Raw genomic sequence first — 22,541 nt, 5'->3', positions numbered from 1 at the left:
AGCTTAAAGGTCCAGACTGTAACATTTAGGAGGACCTATTGGCAGAAATGGAAAATAATATTCATATGAATGTTTTCATATGTATGTACGTTATGTTTTTGTTATCTTATACTGAGACGATTTTATCTACAGACGCTGCAGTTCCATGGAGTCCGCCATGTTGAGCCACCATGTTTCTACAGAGGCCCAGAACAGACAACAAAACAGGCTGTAGATAGGGCCTTTTGCGTTTTTCAAGAAATTCGTGGTCACTGTAGTTTCTCCTACACACTACATGCAGAATGTTCTGATTCCCAGGTCGTCAAATATAGATGCAGATGTTCACTTAATTGAAATGTGCAACTTCACTGCTAGATGCGACTAAATCCTACACACTGGTCCTTTAAAAAGTTCAAATATTAAAAACATTTTATTTATGTGGACAGAGAGGTGAAATCCCTCTGTTAAGTATACTCTATATGGGATTCCAGAAAAAATATGTATGGTAGTCAACGGTGAGAGACAAATAGTAAATGGATTGCACTTATATAATGCCTTTCTAGTCTCAACCACTCAAAGCGCTTTACACCACATGTCACATTCACACACATTCATAGTATGATGACAGTGGCTGCCATGCGAGATGCCAACTGCTCATCAAAAACAGAAACTAATCCTATTCACACACATTCATACACCGATGGCACAGCATCTGGAGAAACCACCAACCTTCTGATTAACGGACGACATGCTCTACCTCCTGAACCACAGCCACCGTATAAATAATTTCTCTCCTGGTCCTTTTAAGATAAAGAATGAACAAGACCTGTTGCCTGTGTGACTACATTCTGGTATCAAACAAACCAGGATTGTAGCTTTAGTAGCTCTGGGTAGCTTGTGGCGAGAGGACACACATGACTTGCTTGAACTTTGGGTGTGTAATCTTTCTTGTATTTTCACAGTCTTATACTTACATACTACTACAGTTTTATGACAAACTGCAACTTTCTTGACTTGCAAAGTGATCTTTTAAATTGCCAAATATCGTAGGTGTAGCAGTTACAGCAGTAGCTAGCTCTGTTTTTTAAATGACTTTGTGACTTGTAACCATTGTGGTAGTTGAGCTTTGTTTTTCATACAATACTTTGGTAGGAATTGTGCATTTACATGGCTATGTGTATAATACTGTCTACAAGGAAAAGTTAATGTTTGTGTCCTGGTTTATGTTGCTATCTCTGTAATGTTTCTATTTTACAAACAAAAGCAAAAATCCAAAAGAGGAAACAAGACTTCAGTAATATACAAGTCAAGCCATGTACTGTATGTTTATTGGAAGACTTTAGAGTGTTAACCGGCTGTCTAGCTTTGCACAAGAAATCGTGCTGCAAGGGCAGGACAAAATGCATGTTTTATAACTGAGTAAATCCACAATTTAGTCAGTTAATCCAAAATGAGTAAACCTGCAATTCTCCCTGATAAGAACGAATGTCAGAAGACAGTGATTCATGTAACTTTGGCAGATTTTGGAGTGTGAGACAGAAGAGGGGTTTGTGATAAATCCCACCAAATTACACATCACAGACACAAATTCTACAAACAACCTCTCGACTCCAGCTTTTATCGACTGTCATCAGCACCCGGTGTAACAGAACCAAGCCTGAGTTACCTTTATCAGCCACACTCAGGGCTCAAATCAGGCCAAGCCAGCCTACAATCAGAGAGCAGACGACTAACCCTTGCTGCACAATAATGGCAGCATTAATCACCTCCCCAACACCTCACCACCTGTCCCACAAAATGATTCCTTAGGGACTGAATCCCTCCGAGCCACCCATCCTGGTTCCTTCCACAGCAAATATCACCGAATGCGGTGATTTTCAGTCCGGCCAAGTTACAAATCAAGCAGCTCTTTTGCTATTGGTCCAGCGTTAGTCCGTCATTATAAGCAACTGATTTATAAGTCAGCTCAGTGTGCAAATGGGCTGAGTGGCTGTTGTCCATGTGATTGGATATTGATTTTGAACTGACTTCCATGATAAATATGCATTTTCAGAAAAATAATTGAGCTCTATGTACATATTTTTTTGTAAAAGAAATGTATAGTGATTAAACTTTTAACAAGGCCTATATATAACGTGGTACTATCAGGGGGTGGACAGTATAACATGAACATCTAGAAAACAAGAGCTTTTTGCCAGCTTGTGCACGTAAAAAGCTTAAAATGTTTATTATTTGTGCACATCATTCTACCCTTAGTCACTCTCTTTGCCCACAATACTCCCTTTGCAAAAGTTGTCATTTGAATACTAGCAACAAAAGATCAACCTGTCACAAATCTAGGACAAGTAAGGGTTTGATTGTCACCTTCAAGTAAAAATAACTACTGCACATCCCAGTATAATGGTTAGTTTTAAATTAAGACATGTTTGGTTTTTCATACATATCTGGGCAGGTTAAAGCCTCACATCCGTTTGAATAATAAGTTTTACAAATACTGGGAGAAACCACAGCGCCTGGAGTAAACCCATGCAAAGACATGACATGGAATCTCAAATGCCAGTGCGCAATCAGAGTGATTGTTTGTGACTAGAATATCGTAACATCATATTTATTTAAATACTACAGGAATAACAAATAACCCAGCCAAGAACAGACCTCTAACACACTAAACTTTACTAGACATTACAAAACATTTTAATAAATGTTTCATAAAACATGAATACATTATTGATAAAACCTTATACTGTAGTACTGTAGATTGATAAATAACACAATATGATAAGCAGTTCTAATAAAGAGGTACTTATCAGTTCATGGTTTACAAATCTTGGATCTTGTTAGGTTTACATATCAACCTGACATTTAGCACAAGGAATGGAACTACAACAGATCAGTTTGCTGAGTGGGCGTGGGTTGATGGTGCATTTTCTGGAAGAAATCCTGCAATCAGCAGACAAACAGAAGTGATTCAGGGTTATTCTGTGGCATTGGTGGACACAGTGTGTGATGTGACATCAGAGGTGACAGAGTGTGAGTCAGGAGTTTGTTTGTGCTGAACCAACTGGGCTGCAGGGCTTTGCTTTAAACAGGCTGGGGGTGAATGTAGCACTGTACTGGGATGCCCTGCTGGAAAGGTCAAAGGGGGCCACAGGCCACGGGCACAGTGGGAACACAACCTACTGACATTTACACTCTCTATAACCCTCACTCTTTGTTCCTCATTCTTAACATGCACATGTACTGCTGGTGAGTCAGAGCTCTACCTCATTTCAACACTCATGTATAGCTCGTTATGTAAGCCAGCACTTTTTAGGGTCTGATACATCACAAACATCTCTGACACAAACACTTTTTTGAGCATGTATAAGCTATTTGAAATATATCCAGACCCCAGCAAACAACCATCCCTTTAATTACTGCTTCTTCATGAATTCTAGTAATTTGTTCAATTGATAATTTGCCAGATCAACAGTATGATGGTACTGAGGACCTATTACATATTATACATACATATACATATTTTCACATTTATTACTTTTAGTATGTATCTTGTAAAAACATCCCAATTCTGGCATGTTTCTAATGAAAAGTTCTGCATAGCAATACGACAAATATCTACTTTACGTACTGTAACTTAAAAACACCCTGACTAGGGGTGTAAGGAAATATCAGTACCCTTGAATATTGCAGTATTTTGTATCGATTTTTGTGTTTAAACCCCCAGCAGCTAGATAGCAGTGTTGCAAATGTAAACTTAGGGCTATGATGTTGGGTATTGCAAGGACTGTTAATGTACTGTGCAACGTATTGCAATACACAGCCCTAGTTCAGACTAGGGATGGGCATTTTAAGTCATTCCAAATCCAAGTTCTTGTGTTACATTATTATCGAATCAGAAAAATCTAACATAAGAATAGGGTCAGAAAATAAACACCCAAGCAAAAATGTTGGTGTGGTTAGAGTTAGCCTTTACATTATGCACAGGCTGTAGAGATCAGCCTACTACATGGAGAAAAAACATATCCACATACATTAAGATGTTCAATAACTTGTTTGGTAAGAAAAAAGCTGTGGCTGGTTTAATTTTTTTATCTGCAGCCACCTTGGCCCATATAGCTAGACAGTTAATGTTGTTTCTGTAACAATATCTATTACTATCTAATGCTTTTACATTTATGTAAATTGGCGAACATGAAAAACAAGAGCAGTTTAAGAGTAAAGGTTGAGTGATGTAATGCAAGTACTTTATCTATACATTGAATATAATGACAGTGGCATGTAACTAATTTCCATATAAATGAATAAAAATGAGGCTCATTCCTCATTTATTGATGTAATGTGTGATTCATTTGCAAGTGTTGTGAGTTTTTGTGAATGTGTGATAATGCTCATTGTGGCAAGTTATGAAGATGGCCCCCCACCAGGTGTAACCTCCTTGATCCCTCAGTTAGGTGGCCAGCTCCTATTGATTCCTAGTTTTCTCAGTTCTGGTCTGGTGCTAAGATAGCCACTATCATAAATAATAACCATGCGCCCTCTCACTGTCAGTGAATACCGATGAGCAGTCAGAGCTCATGATTTAAGAAAAAGGAATAAATCAATAAATTTTCTTTAAAAAAAAAGCACTCCAAACAGAAGAGACTGAAAAAGTAGATGGATTTTTTTCCTGGGCTTTAATAACAATATAAAAGGGACATGGACAAGGACTCAGCTGTCTCCATAGAGGCATTATGGCAAAATACCACTGGGACAAGTACAGATACAACAGGAATAGTTCTAAACTGTAAAAACCATCTGTTAACACTATATAAAGAAACTGAGATAGAATAAAGATACTTAACAAGGTTATCTAAAATAAAATGTATATGTGCTGTTAAAGTGAAGCTTGCACATTAAAAGATAAGTCTGTCTCACTGTCAATCAATATAGCAATAGCCCCGGTACTTAGAAGCAAAATGAGCTATGATGTTTCTCCTTAATGTGGGAAGAGGATATAACACATTTATTAAAAACATGCCTGTGTCATTTATTAATTATGAGGCTTTTGTAATTTATTTACATTCTAGGTGTTGACCCTTGACTCACATGAAGTTAGAAAGGTTAATGTCAGGATTTGATTTGAATAAAACCTAAGTTAGAGTTACTTTAAGAAAATGTTTGTCATGGCACTTGTAAGCCCTAAGCCTTAATGGCACCAGAATTGAAATAAAATGTTTTGTGTGAATAAAATTCTACATATAGGCTGTATATAATTCAATCATAAATCTTTACTGCATCTTTATTTTCATTTATTTCTTCTGAAAACATTTCTGACGCTAATAACAAACTTTAAGAGTTCAATTTGTCTAATGAATATAGAGAAATAAATAATATATGTGAACTCGGAGCACATTCTGTTTTTAAAACGACAACGATTTGACAATCTTAGGCAGAGCCACACGTTGAGACAGGCCACAGTGTGCCTTAGATGTCTTAGGATGATTTGAGCATGTAAAGACATTTTAAAAGGAGTCCTGTTTCTTCTAAAAATAGCCACCACATAGATCTTGTAACCTCCAACCCGTGGGTCTTTTTCCTCTGCTGCCACTGAGTGCTGACAGACCTGCGGGGCTGAGAGATGTGACAAAAAGCCTGCAAAAATCGGACTGGGATTGAACCGGGACTTCGGAATAACGGTTGATAATTAATAGTCAGAATTATAATTATTATAGTGATCTTAAAAGTGGATTGAGAGGCCTGAAAACAATTGGGATTTTTGTCTGTAAGCGTTGCCTCACTCAGCATTTGGACGGTTTCAAGCGAGACCAAGTGAAGGATGAGGAGTAACTTTTAGGCTTCATCTTTGCAGGTTTTAAAAGGTAAGGACCTCACACACTTCAAATAAATTTCTGAACACAAACATGCAACAGAAAAGACTTTTTCTTTGGTGGGAAGTAGTTCCAAGGAAAACTGTTCACAGTGAGGTCTATGGAGAATCCACGCCCCAACAGCACATTGTTTCTGGACAAAAACAGATTCCTGTGGTCTTTAAAAGCTCACAAATGTAGCTCACTTCAACTCCATTGTACTGAGGCGACGACACTAATCTTTGGGGACAGCTATTGCAAAGCATCAACCTTTTGAAACAGACTTAAAGTAGACTGTGGTATTATATGGCATTCCATCCCTGTTTGCATGCTCATTCTCTGTCTATAACCTTGTGCATTTTTATCTTTTATCCTATTATAATCAAGTGGCTTTTGCTTTTTACTTTTATTCTATGTCTTATTTATGTGAAACCCTTGGTGCATGTAATTCCTTTCTTGTTGTACTATTATTATTATTATGAAATTTAGTTGATTTACAAGCTCAATTATGTCACTGGGGTTATTTCTATGCATTTATTTAAAAAGAGCTCAATATCATGTTAAAAAGATGAAGAGTTGTAGTCTACAATCTGCTGCTCCACACCGTCATTAAAAAACTTTTAAAGTATGCTGTATGCTCAGAGAAAGGATACTTTGAGGAAATGCTGCACCTGATGCTGTCAAGTTTTATTCTGGTTGCAGTGATTGAAGAGATCATGGTATTAGTCTACATCATGTGCAACAGATAACCCACCTCATGAACTTACCGTGCTTACTGGGTCTTTGGAGATTTTTTTGCTCTAATACATAGTTTTTAGCACAGTTTTCCCCCGCTTAAACTACCTAATAAATCTAAGCAAACTCAACCAGCCTACGGTTCATATTTTAGACTTTTACCCTCCAACTGTTGCCAGTGACATCGCAATTTAAGTCAAAAGGCAACACCTCATTACCACTCATACAAGCAGAAAATGCGCAGGCTGCATGTGAATGGGATGACGCATAGCTCTGCAAAGGCAAACTGAATGAGAGCAACAGCAAGATGGTGTGCACCATGCAGCTCCAGCTCCCACTTTAAAACCTCCACCACCACCACCACGTCGACAGCACAGCTCCACACAACCGACTGCGCTCACGGATCGGAGCTCGTCTTCATCCCAGCGGTAACACAGTGACTCTGAAACAGCCACCACCACCACAACAACAACAACAACCGTCCACGGTGTGAATCGGCGCTGTAACGGGGGGAGCGCTCCTCTCTCGCTGTGTATCCTGTTGATTCTGGCTGCCAAGCGTTCAGAGGAGCACAGCTCGTCCGTCAGTACGGGGGAAGACAAAAAACCCTCAGACAAGACAACCCTGGTCGCGCCAACCACACCGGATGGCATTTCTCTCTGGGTTTGTGCGCACATAAGACGGTGAAGTGTCTTGACCTCTGTTTTTTTTCTTCCTTTTTCTTTCCCAACGTTGATTATTGAAGACCTCTGGGAGAGAAAAAAACCTGCTCTACATTTCGAAGATTTTTTTTCTTTTTGCTCCTTTCCTCCTTTTGTCACAGTAGAAGCAGGTCGTGATTTTTTTTTTGCATGCAACATAACGGGATTCGTGGTGGGAACGTTTCCTTTCATCAATGTGCATTGATGTAGCAGAAAACGTGGAGGAGATAAGGTGGGTTAAAGCGTGCACACACACACACACAGGCTGATTCTTGGTGTTTACTGGAACCATCTGGGCTCTTTGTCGTGTGAGTGTGTTCAGAGAGCATCAGTAGTTTGGATGCTTTCATTGATATCCAATGGATAAACACCTTCCCTTTCCCGAGTAGCTCCCACGGTCCCATTGTCTCGTTGCATGGCCCTGGCTGCTTGTTGTGTTATGAAAGGGAACATTTTGATGAATGTTTCTCTCTCTCTCTCCCTCTCTTTCTCAGAAGCCTTATCTCAGCACCTGGAACATCTGGCAAGGATTTCATTGAGGACAGTCTGCGATTGAAAGGATTTCGATTCTTGTCTAAATCGGGAATTACACATCCAAACTGGGATCTATGAGCGGAAAAGTGGCGAAGCCTAAAGAAGACAAGGATGCTTCCAAGGGTAAGAGGCGAGCCTTGCCTTGCACAGACTGCTTCACCCTGAAAATCACAGGGTTTGTGTTGTTTTTTTTTACGCGACCATGCGCCCATTCATTCCCTATACATGGTGCTCAAATCACCCTTTGAGGTTAGACTGGAAACAATAGCAGCCACTGGATGGTGAGCCATTCCCAGCATGGTGCATGTGGGTATTTGCCTGTTATGAGATCTAAGATTGCTACTGTAGGCCTGTATGTGCTGCACGATGTGTCGGTTGGAGATCACATGCTTTACTCTCATCTACTTGGTGATCGCCAAAAACACAGACAATATAGACAAACGGAGAATCAATATGTTGCAGACCAGCAGGCTGCAGTGTCACAGACTGTGGACAAAAACGGTGTTGCCATTAAAAGTAACGATACGGTTGAAATGATGACAGTGATAGCCCATTGTGTCACTGGCATCCTGTTGAAATGTCCCTTTGTGTTTCTCGCTCGCACCTTATCCGCATACTGATCCGCACATTCTCATCACCACACATCTGTACAGCCGTGGAGCCTTTTCGGTGTCTCTTAGCTTGAGCTTATGGCGTGGAAAACAAACAAATAATAATAATAAGAAAATAAAATGAGGTCCTTTCCCTTTCAGAATAAAGCAAGTAAACTGCCTATCTATTGCCATGGACACGGAGCGGAGACGGGGTTGCCAGAGAAACCTGGCGGGACTAATCATTGTAACCGCTCCATCTGCACCGGGGATGTGCACGACACTTTACGCACCGGCACACACATTACTGCACCTTTGTCCTGGTGCTCGTTTTTTCTCCCTCCTTCATATTAAACAATTAGAATTATTAATAAACGATTCACATGCCGCTGGTTAACAATGACGCAGTTTTATTGCGTCATTAAATTTGTTTCCAGATGCATGAGCCAATGAAACTGCTTTCACCCTCAAATAGCAGCCTGTTGTCTATAGCCTTAATTGGAATCAGGATTCATGACTTTCTATTCCCTAAATATATTTTTATGGTGTTATGGTTGATATAGTAACCTGCATTTGCACTGTGGCAGCCTTCCTGTTTATTTACAGTATAGCAATTCGATTGGGTCTCCTTGTTGTCAGGTTCCAGCTCTGTTTAAGATGCTCACAACAAATCAATAAACCTAATTGGCTTATTTTGGCAGCTGCTACAAGTGATGACGTGGCCTGTTGTTACTATAAGGGTACATACAGTAATGATGGCACACTAGAGACCCGCACTCAACAAAGCCCTGTGTGTAAAAACTTCTCCTTAGTCGTTCTTTACATTTATTCATTTATAGGCCATGCAAGTTATTATCCTTCTGAATAACAAGCAGATTAGAGGCAACATTTGAATGTATAATGAACTACTGTCACAAGAATATTATTTATTTATATCACAGACTACTATACTGAAGAGTATTTTGTACATGGTGTCTGACAAATAAATGTGACAAACTTAATGTATAAACCTAAAGCAAAACAAAACGCCAGTTACTGGACAGCCCTGCCTGTTGTGCTGACAATAGAGTGAGCAAGATATGCTCAAAAGAATTGATTTCAAGATTAACCTCCACAGCAACTTTCCCTCCCGTCTCCCGAAGGAAATCAATAGCATGTGTGAATGGCTGACTCATTTAAAGCCCTAGGGCAGCCACATCTCCAAAACTCTCAGATGAGATAAAAAAAACATCTTCACCTTCACCAAGAATGCTCAACAAAGCGTGGTCTAGCTTTAAAAATGCACTGTACAAAGCCAAAAGCTACTGTTACAATATTAGGAGGAAAAACAAAACTGCAGTTCACTATCTGCATCACTGAGAGGGTCACTTGGTGCCAGCTGCCCTCCATCAGAGAGTTGAATGGCACCAGAGTAGGGAATTGCACGCAAGAAAATCAGCAATGACCCTGCCAACGTTGGCAATTTTCAGGGAAACAGTCCATTAAAGCCGGAACCACCTGCCATCTCCAGTTTTTTTTCTTTCAACAAGCTGTTGGCCCACAGGAGCTTCTGATTGCCCTGCTTTTACAGAACAGAAGTGATACCCCCATTTCCTCTCATCTCCTCATCATTTTTGAAAATACTACTTTGGATCCAGAGTGTCTTAGCTAGTTATGCTTATTTACCAGGCTGCTAAAATTACATATGAATGTAATCATCATTATATTAGTTTTTGTCTACCTATTAATTAGGCTTTCAGTTACTTCATATTGAGTTCTCTGAAAATGTACACCCAACACAAGCTGATCTCTGATCAACATAAACCCCAACTACAGCATATCTTGAAATCTTGAACTTTAATGAAGTTCTTTGAAACAAGAACGTATTGGTTAGACACAGCTGATAGGGACAAGCAGAATATAAATTGGATAGATGGAAAGAAAACTCTCTCAGGAGTGACTTCCCTCTAAATAAAATTATATCAAATTAATATATTTTCTCTGTGGTGTTCCCAGGATAACTCATATCCAAAACTGACGTGCCATTAAAACTGTGCAGCTCAGGACAAAATTACTTTTCGTCATTTCAGTGACAGTTTTCTTTTGCTTCACGAGTATGAATTTTGTGACAGTAATCTGTTCTCTCCTCTGTGGCTCAGTTGGGAAGGCCATAGTTCATCCTGTTGCAGCGCATGTGAAAACAGAAAGTATGCAGAGACACAGAGAGGGGGAGAGAGACACGGTGGGGTGGAAGGAGGTGGTGTGTCGCGGAGCTCCAGTATCAACACCAGTGAATCACGTTGTGTTAGTTTCCCCCTGTGCTTGTGAAGCTAAGTTGTGCAGACAAAGTGATGTGTCAAAGCATGACGTGCACACTCTCTCAGCTTTACAACTTTCCAGAGACCGAAAACTCAGATGAGCTCCTGTTGTGCATCAGTTATGCAGACATTTCCACCTTAAGTGTTTATCCAATAATCTTACATTTTCAGTTTAAGAAAGCCAACATGAATAGTTCCATTATTACTTTTGCTATATGTACTTCTTGCAGATTGTCCCTAAATGCCACATTCATGTGAGCAAAGATGACTGCACTTCTGTCACTCTCCTTATACTCCATCTCAAGGCAGTGCAATGATAGACTCCCCTCTCGGGTGTGAGTGTCAGCCAGTGGATTCATGTCAGCCCCCCCCCCCCATCGCAGGTCCGAGCGGAGCAGAAGTCTTGCATATTTGCAGGCAGATTAATTCAGCGCGAGGCCAGCCACAGAACTGAATCAATAGATGCCCAGAGATGAGTTTGGAGCTGCTTTATTAATCACAATGCAGGCAGCTCGTTCTCCACAATACTGACACCTGCTCTAATCTCATCGGCAGACCCACATGCTGCCTTCAGTTTCGTTAAAATCTTTCGATTTAATGGCTGCATCTCAGAGGAGCCCATTTGAATAGCATGTGATTGCGAGAAGATTTGGCCATTGTTTAATTGTTCTGAGATGTTAAATTGTGTTTAATTGTTTTACATATCAATACCTGTAGCTTTTAATTGTAACCTTTCTCTTTCAAACATTCAGAAAGATATCTGCAGCACTTTGCTGGAATGTTAGAAGAAAAGTTACTGATGTGAAAAAAATATCTGTATATTAAAATACATTGAAAGTGGTTTTGTGATAAAAGTTACTAATCTCTGCTTGTATGCATCCCACAGTGCATACATTGATAGGTTACTACGATACATACCACAGTGTCCTGTGCTGTCACACTGGTGTGTGAGCTCAACTGGTAGTGCAGGAGATTTTCATGTGGGGGTCCTCAAATTCTAATCCCTGCATTTGGAAAATGATTCCAAATAAATCTTGAACCCAGGAAGCTCAGGATTGTGTGCTACTTGACAGGGTCAGCTTAAAATTAGTTTCTTAGTAGATACTATTACAAAATTCAGTTCAGACTTTATTCATTTAAATCCTTGTATAATCTAAGCAGTGCATGTTTTGGACTGACACTAGTCACAATGACTATCAAGGTATTCAAGCACAAATAAAATGTGAAGATCTAACAAAAAATAACACACCATTCAAAAAAAGGTGACAGTACTCAATTCCAGTACAAGTAATTTATATATTTCCAACAATATATTAAACACTAAAACAGCTTGCTACATATAAACACGGGGGTTTGTGAGGACATGTTCTTTTGGAAGTATTTGTGGTGTCAGGGTGGTGGAGTTGTTCCCTGTCAGACGCTTTCCTGATACTGACGCAGATCCGGCCACACTGCCTGGAGGAAACTGGTTCACCTCGCATCAGAGATCTGCCACTCTCCATCGCTGACTTGCACGCTGATCACTGTTTGGGAATGATGAGCGCCCCTCTCTTCAATTCCTGTGTCAGCTTAGGTTTCTGAGTGACACGGGGTGCCCTGTGACCAGTGCATTGGCTTTTGCTTCCTGGATTTGGTGCAGTCTGTTTCTTGGAGAAGAAAGTTGTGTTCTTTTAAGTATTCCAGCCTCATTGTTGAAGTCAGTTGTGCCAAGGTTTGAAGTGGTTAGTTGATCAATTAGTGAAATATGTCTGCCAGCATGTCCAAGCAAAAATGCCTTTTTCATCCTCTTAATTTCTCTTGACTTTGAAATGGAATCACGCTCTGTCTTACGTCATCACTGCCAGAAGTGTTCTGCCCCTAAAATCTCTAAATACCTGACTGCTCTGGTGCATTAGTCAGCTTGCTGCTGGTAATCCACAGAGCTGCATGTCTTCTGAGGTGAATGGCTTTATGAGCTGTCCCCACAGTGCCTACTGGAACATGGCTGCCGCTGGTTGTAATTTACCAGGCCGCAGAACCAGTGAAAACATGCCACTGGTTCCCTGTATTTCTTTACCCCCCCTCCCCTTGATATGGAAATACTTCTCTTGGTAGACATTAAGTTGGTCCTGTCATTTGGCTTCCTCTCTAAATATTGTCACTCAGAGAGCGAAGGGTTTTAATCCTCATTAACAAAAAGGCCATGAATGTTAAAACATCTGGCGCTCTGCTGAATCTCACTGCTGTTTCGCAAACATTGGAATACACCGACACAGCACAGTGTAATCTCACAACCAGCCATCTAAAAATGTGTTTTCAAGTATGCATTAGTGACACTGTAGCTGTGAGGGACAAGGAATTTAGTTTTGACATGAATAGTACTAAAATCATTTTATCTCTATGGCCTGCTTCAGATTCATCTGTGGCTCACTGATGTTGAACATTGTTCAAGATACTAATTTGATGTCTTCACCTGAATTCTGTCTTCTGTCAAAATAGTGATGCAGGGCTTTCCACAAAGATATGGAGTAGCCCGCTAGTGGTTGTAAAGTATGCATGTAAATTGCAACTTTTTCATCAAAACTTTTCTTATTATATGCAAAAATTAATATAATAGAGTATCTGGCCAGACTTAAATGAGTAGTCAGCCTTTTGGCTGGCAACCAACACTTATGGAAAGCTCTGGTGCAGATCTGAACTCTGACAAATAGGTATGGGATTATCTACTACCTGTGGATTTTGGATTATTGCAATTTTACTTTCAGAAATGTCCTCTATGCTACAGTAGTTAATCTCATCTAAAGATAATCCCTGTAATTGTGGTTATGTGTGTCCAACTGCCTTGATAAAAATAAATGATGTCTCTCCGCAGAGTGGGATGACTGTGCTTTTCACTGCATATTCCAAACTGTGTCACATAAGGCTTTGCACTGACATCAGCTATATGGGACATACTAACTCTTTCCTATAAATTCTAATCCTTAGAAGCATAGTTGAGGTTAGCAGTCTTCATCTGGTGCAGGGACGAGTAAGTGGAGGACATGACAGTTTTTCCAATGGCTTATCTGCTAAGTTGATGAATATCTTTATCTGCTCTTCTTTCCACTGAAGAGCTCAAAAGAGAGAGAAAGAAAAACTGACATTTTGTGGTTTCTTATTTTACACTCATTGTGTGGGGGAGATGACAAAAAGGCAAAATCAATTCATCCCCATATATAATACCTTTGCCTGGCGTGTGACAATCCAACTCTGGGTGCTAATGGGCTCACCGCAGATCAAATGCTGTTAGCCCATCTGAGATGAGGGAAAGTGCTCATCTGTTCAACACTGAGTCATTTGTCTGTAAGCCTTCACACCACCCTGAGCTTGCTTTCAGATTGTGTACAGTATGTGCCACATGCACTTCTACAGGAGCTGAATACCACAGATGTCTTCTTCATTTATCTTCAAAGGCAATAAAGGCGTCACTGAAGGACTGAAAACATTATTTTTGTAAAGGTTGTTGTACTATACATGCAAGTCCTTCAAAAAATTTGGCAAAAACACAGAAGTGAAACCCTAACTTACGCTTTCCATGCACAGCAGCCGTATATGTATGTGACTGCAGAGAGCGGTTTTGAGGGCACAGAAGCAATTACAGTATTCCAAGGTCACTGTAGAAGCCATGAATTCCTGTCGTCATCCAAGACAACCTGCACAAAGTGTGGTGGGACCGAAGCACCCTAGTGCAGAATTATTGTGAGTTAAAGATTGAAGAGAGGTTGCATTTTCTGGACCAATCGTCACCAGCGAAATACTTCTGAGCAGAAGTCAAGGTCTCAAAATCATGTAGTGTACAAAGGTTCTATGGCCTGCTGGATTCTATATTTTAAATCATGCTCAGGATTAATAGTTGCTCTGGACATGAACTAATTAAAGTTGGTGAAAATTATAAAGGGGATTAAGACTAGGAAAGAAAGGGAGGCGATAAGGCTGGTCCAGTGGTAATAAACAGGAGCTACAGGCTGGAACAGCGCAGGGATGGGAGGAAGCGTCTAACTGGCCAGCAGGCCTCTGTACTGCTTATAGTGAGGGCAAATGATTGCCTCTGGTTTGAGTGGAATGCAGATTAGTGATTGGCCATTTCTTTTTAAACAATATTTTATTAAGAATATCTTGATCTGTATCATTTAAGGTTTAAAAACATTTTCTTCTCACCCCTACATAGAGATATATAGATATACATATATACGTGTAAACATACCAAAAACTGAGGAACAATAAAGTAAAAATAGTAGTAGTAGTAAAGTAAATAATATACATACATATATACACATATATACAAACACACATACATATGCATACACATAGCATAGTACAGTGAAAAGGAGTGAATAAGATACACAATAGCTGTCAGGTTTCCAGCACACATTATAGTTCACATACATTATGGGTTAAGAGATTCTGTGTTCTATTTGGGAAGTTACAAATACAATGCCATTGGATGGATCAGCCAAATGAGCCAAATCTGTATATTATTTTTAATGGTCACAGGATACAGGCTGTAAATTGTTGAAATGAGAGATGAGTGGTTGCCAATATAAAAAGAACTTGTCAACAGACCCTCTCTGGTTGTAAATTAGATTTTTTCCAGGTGTAAAAAAGACCTGTATATCCTGTAACCAGGATGTAGTTGGTGGGGAGATGTCTGATTTAGGATGTTCAGTGTAGGAGTATTCTTCACCGGGCAATTAAAGAGGCAAAACCAATTATTCTAGTTTGTTTGACAGATAGACCTGCATCCCCCATGATTGGCAGTTTCTTAACTTTGAGGCTGTAGCGATGATTCACCAGCAAACCATCATCTCTCCTCTGCACACATGCAGAGAATAGTTAACAGGATTACCCACTTCTTGCTCTTCCCCAATCCTGCAGCTCATTTCGCAAGCAAGTTACAAACTGGGCCTCACATCAGCTTGCATCAGTGTTCCACCTCAGCAGATCTCACTGCCTATGAGAAGAAACCTCAGTGTGGAAAGTCCTGATCTGACCTGATGGATTGGTAGGATGGAGAAGATAATCCATTGTTTGATGCAACCTATGGTGCTTTGGGTATGCCAAATGTCAAAAACGTCCGACTGTGCTGTACTATTTCTTAAAACACAACCCTGTGTGTGTGAGTGAAGTCTGAGGCAGCACAAACACACTAGCAGCCAGCAGTTTCCGTAATATCCATACTGACAGCGAGGAGTGAGCAGAGCAGGTTTGGGCTTAAAGATATAGTTGTTTTGCATTTATTTTAAGGACATTGGGCTGTTGCACCGTGTCTCTAAAGTGCTGCTGTTTGCTGCTGTTGGCTGATAACTGCATTTGAATTTCTGTATTCTGTTTGTGTTGCAGATAAAAAGATAAACTGTCCAAATCCTGTCTCCATGGATATTAAACAAAACACAATGGGACACTGTACAAAATATTAGTGGAAACTATTAAAGGGAAGATGGGATGGAAGCTATATTTTCTTACAGCAGAGCTATTCAGTTGTCAGCTATATTTTAAATAACCTGGAATGGGTTGGAGTCATTATCAGCACTTCTGGACAACTGCATTTTGGATGAGAAATCAGGTTTTGTGGAAATGGAAATGTGTGTATTGAACAAATTTGCAGATCAGTGCAAATGGAGGGAGTAGTGTGATGTTAATAGTGTTTTTACCAGGGCCACAATCCTTTTCCGAACCTTTACCAAGTGTTTGGTTTTAGTTGCCAAGACTCAACCTCACCTTAAAGGACTAGTGTGTAGTATTTACCAATAGAACACCATTAGATGTGCCATCTTGCGGTGTAGTTGCAGATTGCAACTCTGTTGCTTCACCTTCCCCTTGCAAGGGCAAAGGACAAACTACGATGGCCACCAAACGCATGAAAAACGTGAACAGCCCAATCTAGAGCTAGTATTTGTTCTGTCCATTCTGGACAACTGTAGAAACATGACATCCTCCACTTATAAGACACCTTGGGTCACCTAGGTGTCGTATAAGTCATTAGTGTAGGAGATATAGTTGTAGCTGAGAGGATGTAGTTGCTGTACGGGCAGGAGTTGGGTAGTGCAAGCAGGAGTAAGCAATTTCAGTCGTTACTCATTAATTAAGACCTTGACAGACCGTCCTATCTTCACCAAGCTGCGTGTGCTCTGGAGGTTAGTACTATTGACCGTATTGATCTCTGGGTCACTCACTCAAAATAGCTGTTTCATTAAAATGAAGATATGGACACAGTCTCTGGAGTGAAGGCTGAGGATGCAGGAAATAGAGTATGTTTGTTCAAGCTTCCAGGTGTGTTGACTGAGGGGTAGGAGGGGTCAACACAAACTATATTGGTGTGGATTAGATCTCTAATGAAGATAGACATAATCACTAACATCTTTAGAGACAGCTGAAAATAGATGCTTATATATAGATACTTCAGAGGGGGTAAAATAAATAACTGTCCCTAATTTAAAGTCATACATACGTACTGTATAGATTCACATCTTTGGGCCACATTTAACATCTGGAATGACTGAGGCACTTAGTATTGGCTTCTTCTGAGCTGGAATATGAAAGATGATATACAGCAGAAAGCCATTAGCACCATTCCTTAGAGAAAGCTCATTCATTCAGCACTGATAAGAACAGAGGATGGAGAAATATTCAACAGGGAAAAGAAGATAAAAGAAATACAGATAAAGTGGTGGACGGTTAAAAACACAATATATGAAACCCAAAAGTAGTAAATGTGCACCTAAATGTGGGTGTGTGCCTTTATTTGCGTCTGTGTGTTAATTCCAGTCATATTTCAGTACTCACTGTGTGAAAATGATGAAGCATGTGTTAAATGTGAGTGGGCCTTCTGTTTCGAAGATGTGAGAAAGAATGGGGAAGAAAGACATTGTTAGGATGACTGCTAAATATAGCAACAATCCCTCACTGGTCCCTGAAGCCAATTTTACACAGTCTGGAGCAGTGAACATCATGGCTGTGCCTGCCTCCTTCTCATCAGGGAGACATCATTTACATAATGAGACGCTGCCACGGCAACAAAGCCCCAATAAGCACAGAAGTAGTCAGTCATGGGGGGTGGATACCAAGGTGCCTTCCTAACATGCGCTGCAGGCCGCAGTGTTGTGAACAGACACACACACAATCATACGCTCTGAGCCCGAGAGGGAGAGTCCATGTGGAGAGAAACGCTTGATTAGAAAATAAAGGGTGGCAAGGCAACAGTAAATGGGGGAGGTGTCCTCTGGGCTTGTGTTGGTGGAAGTGTGTGTTTGTGTGTGTGGTGGGCATTGTAAACGTGGTATGCACATTACACTGAGTTTATCTGTGGTTTGGTGTTTTTGATACCTGATGTGTGTCAATGTTTAATAGATTGCAATACTTTGTGTGATCAATAGCTGTGAAAGCGCCAAAACGTGTAATACTCATGTCCGTCCATTGTGGCATTGTCACAATTTCAATACATGCTCATTCCGCAATCAAGTTAGCAATAATAAATATGCACCATCCGGTTACACATTCAAAATAAAGCGCAGTGTGGTTAGGTTCAAGCAACAAAACTACCTGCTTAGATTAAGGCAGTCGTAAGTTACATGACTAGAGCTGCCCCCTAATAGTCCACTTAATTGTTAGTCCAAGTCTTAGTTGACCCACTTTACATTAGTTGGATAGTTGCAGAAAAACGTGTATCAGGTGATTGTTGCAACATGGACGTTTTCTCGTCTGACACTTACCGGTGCACTGTTGCATATGCTATATAACCATACTAGCTGCTGCCACTAGCTAGTTAGCGGTCCTATAAGCGATCTCCAACATAAGGAACTGAAACTTTCAACTTTAATCCTATCATTTTAATGCCCGTCGTCGTTTCCACAATGTGCCACCAAAAGTTGTTCATATCCATCAAATGTGGAAAATGTGTATCCAGACGACAGTAGAACTGTTTACCTACAGCTAGTATTTCCTCATTTCTATGAGGCATCTATGCAGTCATAAAACAAAAAAAACGTTAAGCTATAATTAAAGATACACTTAAACATCTCTGCAGATTTATACAGAGAGCTATAGCGATGCTAACTTCTACAATCTGCCCGAAAAAGCATGTTCCAGTCTTAACAGAGTCAGAACAACAAACATACTTTAATTTACATGCATCTTCAATATAAACTATAGAATGAAAAATATAAATCACCTCACAGAATCCCATTTTTATGAGCTGTGTTTGCAATCAGTACTTGATACAGTATGTTCAAAATGGTTGAATGCACACATGGGTGCTATAGTTCTTGACCTCATAGTCCGTAGACGTCTAGCTAGACTGCAGTGTGAATCCTACCTGACAAACTTTTCTTTTTTGTTTTGTCACATGTCATTAGGGATTTTCTGTGGTGAATGATCACATCATTTTCAATGTAATTAGAGGAGACAAGTCTCTGCCTACACTGCAGTACAGAGAGAGAAAGATAACGAGATGGAGAGAGAAGCAAAGGGACAAAGAGAGGGAGTGTGAGAGGGAGTGAAAGAGATGGCAGTCAGTGATCTAACAGTAATCCATAACAGCAGAACTGACTACCGTAAAGAAGATGAACAGTGCGGTAGGCGAGATGAAAAGGTTACATGCAATAACGATAAAACGCTTCAGCTTAGCTTAAAGGTTACAGTGGAAAGATTAGACAGGCACAATGTTAAATTGTTTAAATTCATATATTTACTCTGGCCACTAATACCTTTAATAGTAATCCTAGCAGTTTCACTTCTTATTCTAGTTAGCTTATATTCCACTCCCCAGAAAGTATGCTATTTCAAAAAAGAGGAGATAAGCTTCAGTACCCTAGGTCTAAATAAAGTACTGCTTAATACTTAATAGTCAGCCAATCCTTGTATTTCTGACCTTCATGCCATGTCCCTGTGTTTGGTCTGCAACCAAGTGGTAATTTGTTCTCCCTGCAGCCTTACACAATAGACGCATTCTTTACGTATCTTTTTTTTTTCTTCAAATCTTTGTTGTACTATTTATAGCTCTTTGTAAGACCTTTGTATCATAGCAACATGTCTGACAGTCAAGAAATATACAGCAACCACCAGAGTCTGAGATGGCTCTTGTTTTTGCATTGTTGGTCCGTGTATAAATGTCTATATGTGTGTGTTTGTGTGTTTTCTGTTCGTCTGCCAGTGTATTCTTAGGATGTTGCAGGGATCTCTTTGTATTTGGCGCTTCTCTGTAGATCAGAATGGAAGGCATCTGGTGTTTGTTTATAGCCCAGATTAGTTTTTTTTTCGTGTTTGTATTGTGATAGTCTTTTGTGTGCTGCATTGTGCATATATAGACCTATATACTGCATGTGTGTAGACTGTAGAGAGTGTGTATGTGGAATTTGCTGCTTTTCTCTGTTTTATATAATTGTACATCGAATACTTGGATTTGGGTCCACAAAATAAACAATTTGAGGAGGTCACCTTTGATGGGCTTTTTTCACTATTTTTGGTGGATTAGTCAGCGAATTGGGAAATATAGTGTTTGTGTATTTGCTATGGTTGCCTGTACTCTCTCCCTCTCCCCCCCCCCTCACTCTCTGTGTCACTCCTTTCTTTCTAGTCCTGTCTGTCTGAGTTGAACCTGCACTGACCAGAAAAAAGGGAGGAGAAGGGAAGCTGTACTGTCTGCTTTGCTGCAGAGTGTGTATCAATCTACAAAATAATATGGTGTAATCTTAGCCGCATCCAGTTTCATGCACTTAGAATGTAACACATTCACACTGGATAATTAATAATTTAGGAAATGTGAACATCTGTAGACACTCACATGCACTGACACAGCGCCTCTGAGTTACAGTACATGCCTTCATGCCCTCATGTCACCAGGGAAAACATGCACATCCTCGTAAAAGCTAGACATTTGATATTTAAGTACGATTTATGATACCAAGTGTTGAGTAGGCCTCTAACAGTATCAATCCAGCGAACGTTATTACTTTCATAAACAGTTTTATGGGATGATTCTAAGTTAGTGTGTCTGCTAAGAAACTGTATTTGGACTCTGGGCATTTTTGGTAGAATGAACAGAATGTGTTGTTAACACTGTGTGGAGGCAGTCCTCACACTTGCTCTAAAATCAGTCATCACACCCATTAAAAAAAACTCTTGCATGGCTCCTTAGCTGGTAGACACAGGAAAGTGAAATGTGAATGTTAAAAAAATCATATTCTTGTCTGTCGGTTGGATGAATGTTGTGTATTTTCTTGACCCATTGGCCGTTTGAGACCTTTCTATAACAAGCTTGTTCCATCCTCCACCCATCCCCCAACAGTCCTTTTTTGGCACAGATACAAATGGCTGTAAAGTCTTAAAAAAGCAGATGCTTTACTATAGTAGTAGATTTTCAAATGTATCCATTCATTATTTGATTCATTCATTGATTCATTCATTGATTCTAAGGGATGCTCATGTTCAGAGTAAGGCCCGGTGCAGAGACCAATTCTGGAGATTCAGGAAGTGTGATGCCTGCTTACAATATGCTATTCTATAAATGCACGGTCTCCATCAGCTAAATGTGTCGGGGGATTGTGTATAGGATGCGTGTGTGTGTGCGTGCGTTTGTGTGGGTGGGTGGGTGGTTGTTTAGGGCTCCACGCTGCAAAGCTCTGAGGGACAGATGGCTGCTCAGTCTCATCTGAGTTTCTCTACCGGTCTCTTGCACTTGGCTCTGGGGCTCTATCCTGTCTTGGCTGGGGCATCACAGTAATACCCACCCTCCCATACAGTACATATACAATTATACACACACACACACACACACACACACACACACACAGTATCTGAGTATATTTTGCCCTGCAGGCTAACCAAGCTGCCTACTCTGCGATAACCACTAACCCTGCTGCAGCAAGTGATCTGACCCATGCTGGAATCCAAACCAACACGCTAATCGCTGCGACAGGCTACTGGCTTAGCTGGTTTTTCATTAAACTTAATGGCACCGCTTTTCAAGCATATGAAAGCCTATGGGATTTACATTAACATGAGTTTAACTTAAAAACATTATGATTATGAGTTGCAGTATAGTACTTTATATGGATGATGTTTTTTGTTAATTAATATGCCAGTGCACTTCATTCTCTTAGATAAGGTTTTTTTTTTTAAGCCTGCCAAAATCAAGACTAAAAAAATCAAAATCTAACTATGTCCTAGCTTAAAAAAAAGCTTATTTTTGTTTATATTGGCAAATTGGCACCAATAAAAGTCTTCTGTTTTCTGTACTATTAAAAGTATAGCTTTTAATAGATCCTGTTTGCAGTGTACCTGTGTATTTATAGACATCCATCACTGGATTATTTTGTTACTAAAGACAAGTTGATGATTCTCAGGCAAGTTCTGCGTCTTTTTTCTATGATTTCTCAGCGAGTGTATGGATCCTTTGTTGGCAATGGATCAGGAATAATGATATCCTCAGAGTCAACTGAATCTAAAAATATGTGTATCTCATCTGCATGTTCAGATTTGAGCAAATTGCGGCAATCGGACCTTAATTGTCTCTGTTAACTGTGTGTCACAACCACTACTGCTGCCTATACCTGCTGACCGTGTTGATGAGCAGGCCAAAATGTTTTTGGCCTGCCCCCTGTCTCAGATTTTTATGTCTCATCTTCTATTGCTACTATAACTTAACTATACTTTCATGAGCATAAAAGCCCAAAATATTCTTTTCTCACATGCAACTGAACTGTGACCTTTGTAAATGTTTAGGAATATGGATTAGTATCTTTAAGTAGACTTGTTCCGATTCCGATACCAGTGTCGGAAATGTCTTCGATACTGCCGAAAATGCTGACATCGGTATCGGCGAGTACTGGAGTCCAGGCACCGATC

The 22,541-nt window shown here is 40.1% G+C and overlaps 1 protein-coding gene across 2 annotated transcripts in view; it reads left to right on the top strand.

Annotated features, from left to right (window-relative positions):
• The first annotated feature begins 5,547 nt into the window (after window positions 1–5,547).
• The window catches only part of fgf13a (fibroblast growth factor 13a), an 89,952-nt gene continuing 72,958 nt past the window's right edge, over window positions 5,548–22,541 (top strand). For both annotated transcript variants that reach the window (XM_035668871.1, XM_035668870.1), the window contains exons 1-2: window positions 5,548–5,837; window positions 7,756–7,918. In XM_035668871.1, the coding sequence (XP_035524764.1) occupies window positions 7,870–7,918 (49 nt within the window). In that variant the 5' untranslated portion in view covers window positions 5,548–5,837; window positions 7,756–7,869. The remainder of the gene's footprint in view (window positions 5,838–7,755; window positions 7,919–22,541) is intronic.

This window comes from Morone saxatilis, unplaced genomic scaffold, assembly GCF_004916995.1.
Source record: "Morone saxatilis isolate NCDOM2014 unplaced genomic scaffold, NCSU_SB_2.0 Contig22, whole genome shotgun sequence".
In the NCBI taxonomy this organism is placed as follows: Eukaryota; Metazoa; Chordata; class Actinopteri; family Moronidae; genus Morone; species Morone saxatilis.
The sequence above is the reverse complement of the archived record's forward strand: the minus strand, read 5'-3'. Positions and strand labels throughout refer to the sequence as shown.